Below are 13,711 nucleotides of genomic sequence, written 5' to 3'. Positions count from 1 at the left end.
TACATTCAATCAGTTCTCAAAAGCTCATCTCAAGACTAGTTGCTCCCCTGTCTAACAGTAAATCCCTAGTGGGATACAAACCAAACTAGCTGAGCTATATTCTATCGCTTATAGTATTAGCGTTCTATAATCGGCTGCGCTGATGCACTTGTTACGAGCTACCAGTCTCGACATAAGCCGTCAATCGAAAAGAACTTCTCGGTTTACGACAAGCAGCTTCGTGCTATCTGCAACGCACTCATAAAGTTCCAAGTGCAACTATTCTAAGAGCAACCGTTTGTGACCACGCGTCACTGTGGGCCGAAATTAAGACACCGTACTTGTATCAAAAAATGCTCAGTGATTGTCATTTTCTCTACGCAGCGGTTTTTACAGTACGAGCCAGAGAAGATCAAAATCGTCGATAATGCCATCTCTTGACAACGATATATGGACGAGAACATGGTAGTTTGAGACAATGTTATCCCAGATGCGTTGAATACGTAAAATTGGTTTCCGTGACCCTTCATTTATAAAACTTCGAGATGTCTTGCTGCTCAGACGGTGTCAATACTAATGTATTAAGGAAAATTGTATTCTGACCAATATTCTCAATACATTCAATGCTGTCGTTTCAACGATGTTGGGCTTCGATTATGACTGATTTGTGAGATAACAATTTGGATACCCTGGTCGTGAAAAAACTTTCCTTTCACTATCGCGGTATAGCTACTTACCTTACCAGTACGAGGGGATACGAATATTGACTCATACATATGAAGTTTGCGACCAAGAGATTTTTTGTCTAGCCCTCGGTACTTGAATTCCTGACTCGTACCTTGTGATATATTAAACCCCGAAAGTCTTGATAATTATCTAGCATCACCTAGAATTTCTAAGGAGACGATAAGATTTTATCCTCGTCTAGATTTCTCGTCTCGCAGCTTCAAAACTAGCAATCACTGACCAAAAATCAGCTGCTATATACACAGACAGCGCTTTCATCTCAAATTTCATGAAAAATCGTTTTTGGAATTCAACTCACGATCCACTTCAGTTTTTTTATGCTCGTTGTTTACTGCTCGACATCCAATTCAGTTGTTGACAGCTGCCCATACAAAGACAGATGGAACGACAAATAGATTAATCGCGTTCTTGAAGATGTAAAATGTAGCTACACCAAGTCATTTTATAAATGCAATCAGTTCTCTTATCTGTTGAGTTTGTAATGAATAAGTTGTTCACTTTTCCTCAAACTAACTGCTTACTGGCAGGTTTCACAGCACTGTCGCACAGATGCCTTCTTTACTGAGCTCTCACGCTCGCGTTCTTTACCAAGCCCACGAGCTTCTATAACTCTTTCGCGTGCTTGTTGACGCATTACCGGAAGCTTGACCGATAATAACTTTTTTTCGACCACAAATTTTTAATCTGTTTTGCGTATTGTGATCCGTTTTCAACATGTTCCAAGCCTCCTTCACACCCAATGCCGTCACTTCGTGCATCAGCTTTGAATCACTGATGTTAAGCGCTATCACTGCGTGCTCGTTTGCCGTTCGCCTCGGAGTCTTCTCCTTTATCACTAACGGCCCCCCACAGCCCTTTCAACACCACACACATCTTCATCTTGTAAGAAATTTAATCGAGCCTTTATTATAAAATTTGATGTTGGCCTTGTGTCATGGCTTCTTATAGGATACTGGAATGGTGGTGTATTTATCATAGTGGTAAAACATCAAGTTAAATGTGTTTGCGCAATCAGGAGTAGTAAATGTAAATTCTCATTGCTCCTTTGTCCAAGCGTTTTACAGTATTTACGTACCATAAATATCTGTCTAGTCATAACGCCGTGTCATACAAAACATATAGAAATGATTGCTTGGTGGGATAGGAGACTTGAGGTAGGCAAAACCATATATATACCAAAGCACCAGCTCATGATGGTCAGTTGCCATAACTAGCCCATACCTTATCGATCATTGTCTTCCTTTTTGAACGACTAAGCAATTCTGCTCCTTTTTCTGGTGTCGAAAAGGACAAGTTTCAATATGCAAAGATGAAACATGCACTCGCGAGTTGTGATACATCAGACTCTAGCATTTTTTTTTACCAAATACATGAACTCTTGAATTTGCAAAGCAAACTAGGCACCTACAGAACGCTCGTAGTTGAAGAATATAAACTCAACCTCGATGCTATTATTGCCGCGACCCTGAGGGTCTTACTTTTTCGGTGCAAAGCTAACGGGTCATGCACAGAAACAACTTCAATGGTTGCACTTTGAACGGAGGGAGCATGAGAGCGTTGACGCTTGCATGGCCCGTGTAGTCTGCACACGAGAAGCTTTGACCTTCAGACTTCGCTTCATCAATCGTACAGCGGTTGGGCTCGTACATCACCACAAGGAGCAGGACCTAAAGCCTAACGGGGTTACACGAACCCTAATAACAGGGGGGGTGCGTGTCAAAAAAGATGGGCATAGTGTGACCACACACTTAACAAGAATACGGGACGGGGCTAGGTAGCCGGTAGTTATGGATGTATCTAGATTTTGCTATATATATTTAGGAAAATCTAAATTAGGATAAAAAGATAAATAAAAATCATTTCTGGATTTTGAACAGAAGTGTTTGTTTGCCTTGGTTAAGCCTTTTAAGTACTTTTAAGGCGGCGGATTGCGATCCGCTGCACTAGTACTTGGTTCTTGTATAGAACGAATGGTCGGTGACCTAAAGACGCTTCCTCTAGCGCGAAGCTACGGCAGCCCCGCAGCACCTGCCATGAAAACAGAGTAATATTATAAATGCTTTCCTCGGTGCGAAGCACAAAGCGGGTTCGGTGGGGGTAAATTTCTACACTGCGCGCCAACTTTCTGTGCCAGAAACGCCAGATACAAATAGTGCATGCTTATAGTAAGCTCAATACAGTCACACCTTCGGCACAAACTCCAATATTTGAAACAGATGTTCTGCAGATCAGCATGACCTGCTGCAACTTGATGTGTGCCTCTGACTAGGTTGATGCCAATGATGTTTCTCGTTCAGCAGTGAACGCCCCCCGAGCGGGATGATCTGCGAATGGCTAGTTATGTCACAGTAATTTTAATGCACGATTGATGCTTAACTTATAGGTGACACAGCTCTTATTGCCACTTTGTGATGGTGAACAAACTTATTTCAGCGACGTATTCGTCCATTGTCGCGCAGAGCACAGATAGATGGACGTGAGGAGCCACGATGTTTTGCAAGTAGTATCGACTGTTTGTGCTTTAATAAACTGTTTGTCAAATTTAAATGTGTATATTTGGTGCCGATGAAAGCCCTTTCCTGAATTGCAATCATAAATGCATTGTCTGCGAGCCAATATTGCAGCGGTAACGTTCATTAAAGATTGACTAGTTCCTCTATTCTGAATGACTTAAGATAATTGATTGGTCTGGCCAGCAACTTGCACAAATATAGTATCTATTTTGCCACACAAGGGATAGACACTCACCCAGCCTCTTAAAATGATGTTGCATGATGCGAAGGAGCGACAGGAGAGGCGGCCGTATAGGTTATGCTAATGAGTGCCTGGCTAATTCAAGTCCGTTTTAGCCAATTTCAGGACGCTTAAGCATTTGCTATAGGTTTTACTGCACTCCAATGAGCATGAACGAGTCATCGCGTTTAATTTGGTCTGTCTCATCAGCTTTAAAAGGCAGAAAGAAAACTCCGATCTTGACTATGAGCTTCTTGCTATAGAGTATACTATCGACAAGTTTATTCACGCCAGATCGATCTGAGCCATCAAAATTTCAATGATTATCTTTCTATGCTTAACAAAGTCGTCACCAAATGTCGACCACAAACGGCGAGATGGATATCCTACTTCACCAAATTAAAATCTGGGTAAAACATAAAAGGGTAAGCAAAATGTGAAGGCGAATACGCTTTGCTCTGCCCCGACTGATACTGTCGCAAACAACGATGATGGCGCCACTAATTGATGGGCCGTCAATGATTCAAGGAATCAAATAGCGTACGAGTCAGACGCTACATGTGTTACGGTGCTGGGCGTATGATGCGGAAATTTTGTTGTATTAGAGCACAATACTCAGTGTCAGTGTGGAGTGTATTAACGATGAGAAGCTCACTCATCAAATAACATACGCATCGCTTGGTGAATAATCAGAATCGGTAAAACATCCTGCTCAGTAAAGGTATTGGTTGTCAAACATGTTTGAATGGTCAAGCACAATTTTACGACGTGTGAAACGTGTCATTAAGCTTGATCTTCGCCGCATACGACGGCAATTATAGCCAGCCTGCTGATTCCAACAAAATGCTGGCAGTCCATAATTGTGAATTTATTTTCAGTATGTCAGATGACACATCGAGTAATAATGGTGGGTGGAATTCTAAAAAGACGGCTCATCTGGCTGGTGTCAGTTTTACTATGATCGGTGAGGATTTGATCGCACTCCGACAAGATGGCTCGATGCTTCAAATCTCAACACCGTTGAAATGCTTCGACAAACGATAGGCCCACCAAGCTTAATGCGATTATGAAGCCAGGGCTTGTGTAAAGTTCGACTAATAGCGGTAGTAGCAGTCTTATCTAAATGAGCTGTACCAGCTGCAAGGACTTGAGCCGATGATTTTCACCTTAATCTAAAGCGTGCTCCTGGATATCGCCTCTCACCTGATCTCAAGTAAATGGATAGCTTTGGTTTAGAGCTGTCATTGACACCCGCACAAAAGAGCTTCAGACTTAGTAGAGAAACTTTAGAATAGCTCTGATTTGCTCATTTTGGCTAGACAACGTTTCGTGGCAAAACTAATGGTTTTTAATGCGATAGGAGTGAGAGTAAAGTGCAGGATATGTGATGGTATGACAGGAAGCCAGAAAGTACAAACTAAAAAATTGGCGAAACGCAAACGAGTAAGTCAGAAAGTAAAAGCGTTTGTTTAATGCAATTGTCCTAAGATATGCACAGTTTCTGCGGACTATAAGACTGTATTGCGAATGCACTACAACGGAACGCTCATGGTCTCAGGAAATATTACTTTAGTTATACTCCTAGTATTCTAAAGAGATTGCGAACATATCCTGTTCTACGTGAATTTACTAGAGATAATATTTTTATATTATCTCTTAAGAGTCAGACGTAATTAAAGAGCTTACTTTAAAAACGAAGTAGCTCCTACACGCCTCTCCGAAAGTGATCTTCCCTCTGCTTCAAAGAAGTTTCGCAGCTTTGAAGCGTTGGGAGCAAATCAGGGCTCTTTGCTTAGAGAAGCTAAGCTACGGTCAACGACCTTACGTTCTTTCCAAGAACCAGTACGAGTGTAGCGGATCGCAATCCGCTACTTTGAAGTTCTAAAGCGTTACCTAGGCAAACAAACTCATCTGTTCAAAAACAAACAGTATTTATTTGCTTTAGTTGCAGATTCGCTAATATCTTTAACCCTAGGTTTTCTTGGTTAGTATAGTAATACCTAATTAGTATAGCAAAATCTAATTAATATAGTCATATGCATTACTACTGGCAATCCTACCACGTGGTGGCTTCTTACTACGGTGTAGCCACACCACTATCTGTGTAATACACACCTATGTACGGTCCCACAATTTGTTGCGACCCGCCCCTTTCGTATGCGGGTCCGTGTACCCCCGTTTCAGTAACAGCTACGCCAAGCGTCGTCACTTACTGGCAGAATTTTTTAAGCAGAAAGTGAGGAGTTACTTCCATTAGAAAGCATCTCGGCACCTTCATACGGAAAATACCTGAATCGCGTCAGTCATGGGGACCGCACCTTTTCTGGGGACTCGTGGGGCTAGATGTTTTGGTGCACGAATAGATGATTCCGGTGCAAGTATGCTCGGAGGAGCAGGCACGGGAAAGCGGAATTGGTAAGGCTAGTCATAAAACGCAGTAATTGAATATGGCACGGTTTATTACGCGATAAGTTCGGGATCCTGTGTAGTCCACGTCTTAGTGAAGAGGGTTTTGCGGGTGGGTACTGCAATCTTGTATACTTCCATCTTACACTTTTGGAACGATTGTATCAAATTAATATGTGTACAGCTGTACAAAACTTAATTTCCTTACCCAGAAATGTATATATATGTACTGCTCTGAAAAAGAAATCCTACATATATGTACTTTTGAGATTGTAAAGCAAGCTAACCACTTAGTTTCGTTTGACAGCAGATGTGACACAAAATTTGGTTCTAAGAACCAAGTCGATCCCTTGACGCCCTTCCTTACCCGGAAATAGCACGCGTGGTGGGTCTTTTCCACCACATCCTGATGATGTTTCCACCAGAAATAAAAAATGATTGATTGGATACTTGAAAATTGCTAATTCAACCCTCTCATTCAGTTGAAGGGAAACCACGACGTGTAACAAAATACCCACCATGATTGTGCCACTACCAAGGAAAAATGCGATAAAAAAGACGCTTTTCATCCGTGCAAAGCCTGAAGCGGGCTCAATATGAGAAAGTTATTTCTCCCATCAAAGTGTATATTCTGTATCAGAAAGTCTAACGGCAGGGATAAATGGTGCATGCTTTCAGGTATTCTTATGCAGCAACGATTTCAGCGCAAAGGCCTAACACATTGCAGCATAACATCATGGTGAGTTGTGTTCCGAACAGCCGAACAGTGCTCTCGACTTGGGGACTAGCGGTCACATATGCTTTCACTTTATTGGATTGAGATATCTTAGTGGGATGTGTCAGAAGAGTCCCAGGGGTTTGCAACGCATCGCACCATTAACAGTCCAGATTCATATACCTGGTATAAAAGTATGTACCATTGGAAAACGAATATATCTGTTTTGTTATAGGGGATGTAAATATTGATAATGATGTAAATATAGACTCTGATGTAAATATATATTTAAATACATGGTAACTTAAAAATGTCTATCCATTCTTGTTCCTTAAATAAACCTTTACTTGACACGCAGTGTTTTACCTTCATTGCTCCTACGACTTGTAACAGTCAAAATTTAACAACCAGACGCCTTATTGGAGATGCGTCGTCGACTCCATGCATTGTAATAATGTGCTACATTACATCAAAATGGAAGAGGGCACGGTATTTTGTGGTCAACCTTTTGCCTTGGTTACATAGAGAATACCATACGACCCCGATGAGGGAGCAGCAGTTGTTGTCAGCGCCAACGTTGATCCTAAATCAACGACGACTTGCTGATTTCGGGGAAATTATCTCTAACAATCTTGACTATCATACGACTATTTGGTTTTGAGTTTCAATATGATGTCTGATACATTTAAAGATGAATTGATGTGTAGATCTAGATTTAGTGCTTTGATGATAGCCTGGACTTTATCTGCAAAGTGGCCTCATGAGTAATGTGTATATTTTATGACGCTAAAACAAATACTTAAAGATTTACAAAGTCATAATGAATCTGCGAGGATAAATTCATTGAATTTTACAAGGTTCTCACATATTTCCAGCGTTGCTAACGATGCACTTTTCGCTACTTCGTTACAGAGCGAAGCGATAATTGAAGGGTACACTTACGACATAACAATCACCTTGAAGATCAAGGGATTAAAAACGTAATAGAATGAAGAGCGAAGTCACTGCTATTTTATACGTGGGTGGCTCGAATGAAGTCATTCAGTGATGTTTGAGATTGATCTTTATGATTAATTCTCTTATAGACCACTAACAATGAAGAAGGGCTGGGTAGACCGCATCACATGGTAGACTTAGAATCGCGGATATCAGGCATTCAATCGTCACGTCTGCTAAATGAATCGTCCAAGTCACGCCACGCTGTACTGTGGATGGCTACGTTGCATCTTTAAACTTGAATACCAGTCGTCATCTGTGAAAGAGGGCCTACCACTCGTCTACATACATCAACATGCCCGCCGGTTCATGGGCAACGAAAACTCGGTTACACGTCAAATTCACTATTCAATTTGCCATAGCGAATTTATACCCCACTTTCCAAAACAAAGTGATAAACTCTCACCATGGTGCAAGGAAAACGAGAAGAGCCGATTCCCGTGTGGATTGATCCCATCAACATCGATATTGATGAAGATTTCAATATCTTCATGGACACACTTTTCGGTCACCCGATGCGACACAATTTTTCGCCCATATCCATTTCTCCAACAACTGAAGACTTCGCCACCTTTCCCATATCAGACGACAAAGCACAGCTTCTGATCGATACACTTCTGGATAACAAGCCTTACGAGAACTCTGCCCAAATTCTCAACATCCAAGATATCAAGGTCGTTGCAGTTCCTCCTGTGAAATCTAAATCATGTGGTGTCTCAGGCATACCAACACCGAAATCAAACCGTCGTCTGCGTCACAGAATCAACATTGATCCAGTAGGTAGAGATCAGCGACGCAAGGATAAGCAACGTGGTTATGAAAAGGGCTACCGCAGTCGTATAAAGACCAAACGAGAAAAAGATGAGGCCGAATGGATTCAATTGGAAGCACAAATTCGCAAATTACTGGCCAAACGTACGTCAATTGTCTTGACCGAGATTCCTGATAAACCAAACAAGATGTCGACTTTGAGTAAGAAGCAGCAGTACTTCCAACTTCTTCAAGAAGAAAACGCTCTTCGAGAGTCTTACGCACTTGAACGATGTTATCTGGCCGACAACAAAGCCCTAAAGCTCTACAGCGGTGGAACCGGTTCCAGTCGAACGATTCGCGAGCAGTTGAATAGCCTCCCAAGCTTGAGATTATGCCATACTTTTGATTTTTCGTGGTAAGAAGTCAAACATTTTTTATTTTTCGTGAGAAATATCGTGAAAAATCAACCGATCTTCGTTTGTTATTGATAAAAAAATCTGAAGTAGTAGTACCTTTAATGTGATATCTACTTTTATTAATCGTCTGTATCTAGGAAGTCAGCATTAAAAAAAATCTCGCCATACATTACGCAACATTTCTATAGGCAAATTTGAGTACAAAACAAATTACATACAAGCAACGAGCACACATTCCACTGTGTGGAAAGCTCCTAGGTACTATAGAACATCATGGTAATCTATCAAAGCTACTCGAAATTTCTCTCGATCTCCCTCTTTGGTCTACCCAACAGTGGAGTCTGAAATGCAGTCATATGTTCGTAGCAATTTCGAGTCACCGAGTCACATTGATACAAACGCTATGTCTATTGTATGAGTATCATCATGTGCGTTGACTTTAAACAAATGCAGTCAAAGGAAAAGAAGGTAATCTTTTCTTCGTCAGACCTTCAGCATAAGATATTTACGGGTTTACCTCAATTGATTACTAGCTTTTTGCCAGGTCGTGTAAGATTTTAAGATTATCTGATAGCTCAAAATTGCTGAACTTTGAGATGATGATTCCATATAGATTGAGGCTCGTCTTCAACTGCCAAGGTATCATGTGTGGGTATAGTCTGACCGTGTGGATGCGTGTGGATACGTGAGTCAAACAGATCAAACGTGTCGGTATTTCGGCCACCTTCAGGAATAGCAGAAGTGCCAACACTCATTCTTGTCTGATTCCTGAGCACACTACTAATGTAACATGTTCGTCATATGTTTGCCATAACGAAACTGAAATCGTTTGTCGCCAATAATGTTCACCAATCCAAGTTATTATACTAAAGCTGATGAAGCGATCTTTTGCACTTACCACTGCTAAGATCACTTAAATAAACTCATCATGTCTACGGTTCTGATAGTCTATACGTTCTGTCAATCACTTTGCACTTTTGAAATGAAAGCAATAAGATTTCAGATTATTTCTGCTGCCAGTTTTATAGCGTTGAGTCGATGAAGCACCTCCAGTGCGTAAATCATCTCTATCGACTGTATCGGGGCTATTGACGCATCGTATTTCCTCATAAGTTTCCTTCTTTCTCCAGCTGTCTACAATAATTATCGATTTCTGAGGTCTTTCACTTTGCTGTGCGTTGATTAAGGATATAGGACAGGCTGATACGAGCCTATTATAATTTGAGCAGATCGCCTAGTTATACTGCTTTGTATCAAAAGATGGCGTGGACTGTCACCTTGACATTTGCTAGTTTCGTCAATCAGTCTTACTGTACCTTGATTGGTTTAAGCGTATGACCTTAGTTGTGTGCGAACTATCGAATCTGTCGCATAACTGTCATTCCACTGTTGCGCTCATTTTCCATGTTACTGATTGCCTGCTGTACAATGTGCTAGTAGAAAATTAAAGAAAGACTGTACTGGTGCCGCTCGTGTCAGAGGTACAAAAAGGTATTGAGTGTATTTACACATCCAAATTCATACGTAAAACCGTCATTTTCTATTTACGCTGCATCTACTCTAATTTCTACCAGTATAAGACTTATCGTCTATGATTAGTTAATTCTTAATTAGAGACTGAACATTGTAATTCGATTTAAAGTATATTTTTTATGTAAAAAATACTGAGCTACAAAGATATCTTTAAAACCCTGTTCAGCGCGGCAACACTCTCGTCGACATCTTGGTGAACATCTTAGTCTCGTCGAAGTAAACTTCTCTTCTCTTTTCTAATCTTCACGCAAATCTCGGAAAACCTTAGCGACCACCTTATAGAAATATTCAAAAGACCATCAGAAGTTTTAAATTCAGTTAAATGTAAATTTATACGAGTAGCTTCACTTGGGAGTAACCCTAATGTAAGTCCACGCACGAGAACCAATAGCTGCCGGTCATCGCATCATAGGGCTCTTCTTTGCGAGCCATCTGGATAGTCGGTATACAAAAGCCTAATTCAACTGACGATAGTCGCGCGAAGTTTGCCATCCGACTGATTTCTTCACTCAAAAAGTCAATGCACAAATCGCTATTGTACTCGGCCTGTATTTATAATCTTATGTTTTCCCAATTAAATAGTAAAACCTTGTGATGTGCATAACTACTGGCAGTTCCGCCACGTCGTGGCTTCTTGTTACAGTGTAACCATACCATTGTGTGATTACACCAACTTGTGTAATTCACACCTTTGTACGGTCATACCATCTTGTGCGACCTACCCTTCAGTACCAGGGACGAGCAACCCCGTTACACTCTCCCCATCAAAATTGTAAATCCACACAATTTACTTTTAACTGTCGCCTCGTTTGAGGCTCGCGTGTCTAAGACACCGTTACGTCCCTTAGACCATCTTCACACATTCTCGACTCAATAGCCCTGTGTCTATGACACGAAAAATATCCGGCCTCGTGGTTCCGAGAGCGCCCGCGGGCAGAGTCCTTGTTCATCTCCTGCACGCGGTGCAACTCCGGACAGTACGTCCGCGGCTTCACGGGAAGCATATACCAAGCCCTCGGCAACTGGGCACCACACATCGCGCCCGCCACGGGCGGCGGATTTTCTCGTCAAGGATTCGGAGGAAGTCGACCACGAATTGATTACCCGAATGGGAAGAAGAAAAGGGTGATGCAGCCAACGGCATGACGTGAGCCCAGCTCAACCATTGCGGACACTGTGTCCGTTTCCTGACCTCTCGACTAACGAGGGAAGCGATTTTGTTACCAATCGCCTGGGCGAGGCGCAGGAGCAGCAGTTGGAGGCTGCCTTCATAGCGGCTTTCATGCGCATGTATCCACGTTCGGTCCTAGATCCTCGTGTGGAATACGGCTTCCGCTCGGAGGATTCTGCTACTGAAGCGAAAGACGTGATCACTTGATCGTTAGGCGTCTACATATTCGGGACCCCGGCCACTACACAAACCAAACTCGACCAACAAAAAGCTCATCGAGCTCGCTTTTTGGTACCTTAAGAAATATCAATGGATTGGTACGCGCTCGATATCGCGCTCTAAGAGGAGACGCTCCTGTACCCACAATGTGGTCTGTTCCTGTGGTGCACGTTCCTGGCGAAATGCTGCAGATGATGAAGAGCTCTTTAGACGATGGGTGCAGCGACACCGGAAACTTTCCTAACTTACAGCATAGCCACAAGGATGTGGACGTGCGCGTAGAACTTCGATTTGAGTTTGCTAATCTCAAGGCGCAACGCCGACTTCCAACATATTTTTGCCCTGCGACGTACAGATTAATCAAACACGCATCCGCGAGCTCTGTGTTCTCTCACACGGGTGAGTCTACAGCAACAGCAGCTCAGGGACACAGCTTGAGCTCAGATCATGACCCTCCAGCTTCCCAGGCTACTGCTGAGAAGCGCGGGGAGTACGACGACACGGATCGTCATGACACAAGCGTCCACGACGTCTGGGCAGTCTTGACGAAGTGACACGATAAGCTCCCATGAGTTCTCGGAGCCCACCCACTTCACATGGTTTTGGGTTGGGCCTGTCGACGACGTCGACCCACAAGGAATGATAGTGGACGCCACCGTTCTCATCGAGAAAGTCGGCGGTGGACGATGACGACTTGGTCAGTCGCCGTTCGGTGACTCGTTCTTTGAGCTCTGGAGGACAAAGTCCGTCGTCATTGACACTCCGTCGAGCAACTTTCCGTGGTCGCCTACCGCTGTGCTCAAGACTGGAGCACTTTGTGCACCAATTGCCTAACGTTGAGGACTATCCAGCTCTGTTGTAGCGGCTCCTGGCTGCCGATCAGACGAATGCGTTACTTCGTGCGACGATGAAGCGCCTGACACCGTTAAAAATGAAAATTGTTGCACTCCGTGCAAAAACCCAGTTGCTGGTTCAATTTCTGGGTAGTCGGGTGCCTGTAGGTGCCGCCCTGACGCCAATGCCTCCGCGTTCACTTGCGCCGGATTCCAAAACGGCATAAGCAAGCCCACATGAAACACCGAGTTGGTGCGCATCTTACTCGGAAGATTTGGCGTATACGCAAGGCCTCGCTTGGTCACGACCTTAAGCTGCGATAAATCTCGAACGAAGCCTGTTATTGAAGACAGCAGAGACTGCAGGTGTAAAAATGTTTTTAGCATTTGATAAAAGCGAATATCCGATTTCAAATTTTACAACATGTCTTCTGGTTCTTTCGTCTTCATATTCTTTCTGCATGTCTTGGCTTTCAGCCATCGCATCGCGAACGTGTTGTCCAAGAAGTCATCAACTTCTTTACCGACAGTGAGGAGGCTGACATCAGCTAGCCGTTCGGCTTTTCCTCCCCCACCAAGCCATGAGCCATTATATGGCGTCGTCATGGCCGTGCCATTTTGCATAATTCGCGCTATAATTGTGCAAGAAGTTGGCGATGTCAAGCCACTTGCGCAGGTCCTTTTGGTTCTTTGAAACCGGTCACTTCACAATGCTTTTGATCTTAGCAGGAACGCGTGAAGCCCACGCATTCCAATAAAGCACCCTAAAAGTGGATTACTTTAGCGCCGAAGATGTATTTATCTGCATTAGCATGCAGCATTTTCGTGCGCATGCGCTTGAGCAGCGCTCTCAAATGGACGATGTGGTTTTCCTCATCTGCCCTTCCGTGCCCCGCACGACCGTGGTCGAAGATGTCGTCGAATTATGTTTGTGCATACCCAGTGAAGCCTGAACAACTGCGTCACAAGAAAATTAAATGTTGCTGGTGCATCTGACAGCTCTTGAAGCATCACCAACCACTCCCAAAGCAATTCGCTCGGAGAACTCACCGCCGTCAGCAGAGTATCACTCGCTATCATGTGCAATTGGTAATCCCCATCGACCAAGTCGAGTGCGCTGTACTTTGTTCAGCCTACCATGTTGTTCTGGAGAACATCCTTCCTAGGAATCAGCGTCTGTGCCGGAATGATGGCAGAGTTTAGCTTATTG

General features: G+C 43.1%; 3 protein-coding genes across 3 annotated transcripts; 2 read left to right on the top strand and 1 right to left on the bottom strand.

Annotated features, from left to right (window-relative positions):
- Positions 1-369: 369 nt before the first annotated feature.
- PHALS_09768 (uncharacterized protein) lies at positions 370-751 on the bottom strand (the record flags this gene model as incomplete). The annotated part of the gene is made up of 2 exons (XM_024725083.1): positions 370-532; positions 717-751. 2 exons carry the CDS (start codon positions 749-751, stop codon positions 370-372), a joined length of 198 nt encoding a protein of 65 aa, XP_024575895.1.
- Positions 752-3,490: 2,739 nt separating this feature from the next.
- PHALS_09767 (uncharacterized protein) lies at positions 3,491-3,722 on the top strand (the record flags this gene model as incomplete). The annotated part of the gene is made up of 2 exons (XM_024725082.1): positions 3,491-3,534; positions 3,608-3,722. The coding sequence occupies 2 exons, from the start codon at positions 3,491-3,493 to the stop codon at positions 3,720-3,722; spliced, it is 159 nt and encodes a 52-aa protein (XP_024575894.1).
- A 4,261-nt stretch (positions 3,723-7,983) lies between these two features.
- PHALS_09766 (uncharacterized protein) lies at positions 7,984-8,748 on the top strand (the record flags this gene model as incomplete). Its single annotated transcript, XM_024725080.1, has 1 exon — positions 7,984-8,748. One exon carries the CDS (start codon positions 7,984-7,986, stop codon positions 8,746-8,748), a length of 765 nt encoding a protein of 254 aa, XP_024575893.1.
- Between the last annotated feature and the right edge of the window lie 4,963 nt (positions 8,749-13,711).

Source organism: Plasmopara halstedii (genome assembly GCF_900000015.1).
Source record: "Plasmopara halstedii genome assembly, contig: Scaffold_430, whole genome shotgun sequence".
Taxonomy (NCBI): Eukaryota; Oomycota; class Peronosporomycetes; order Peronosporales; family Peronosporaceae; genus Plasmopara; species Plasmopara halstedii.
Note: the sequence above shows the minus strand (reverse complement) of the source record. Positions and strands in the feature narration are given on the sequence as shown.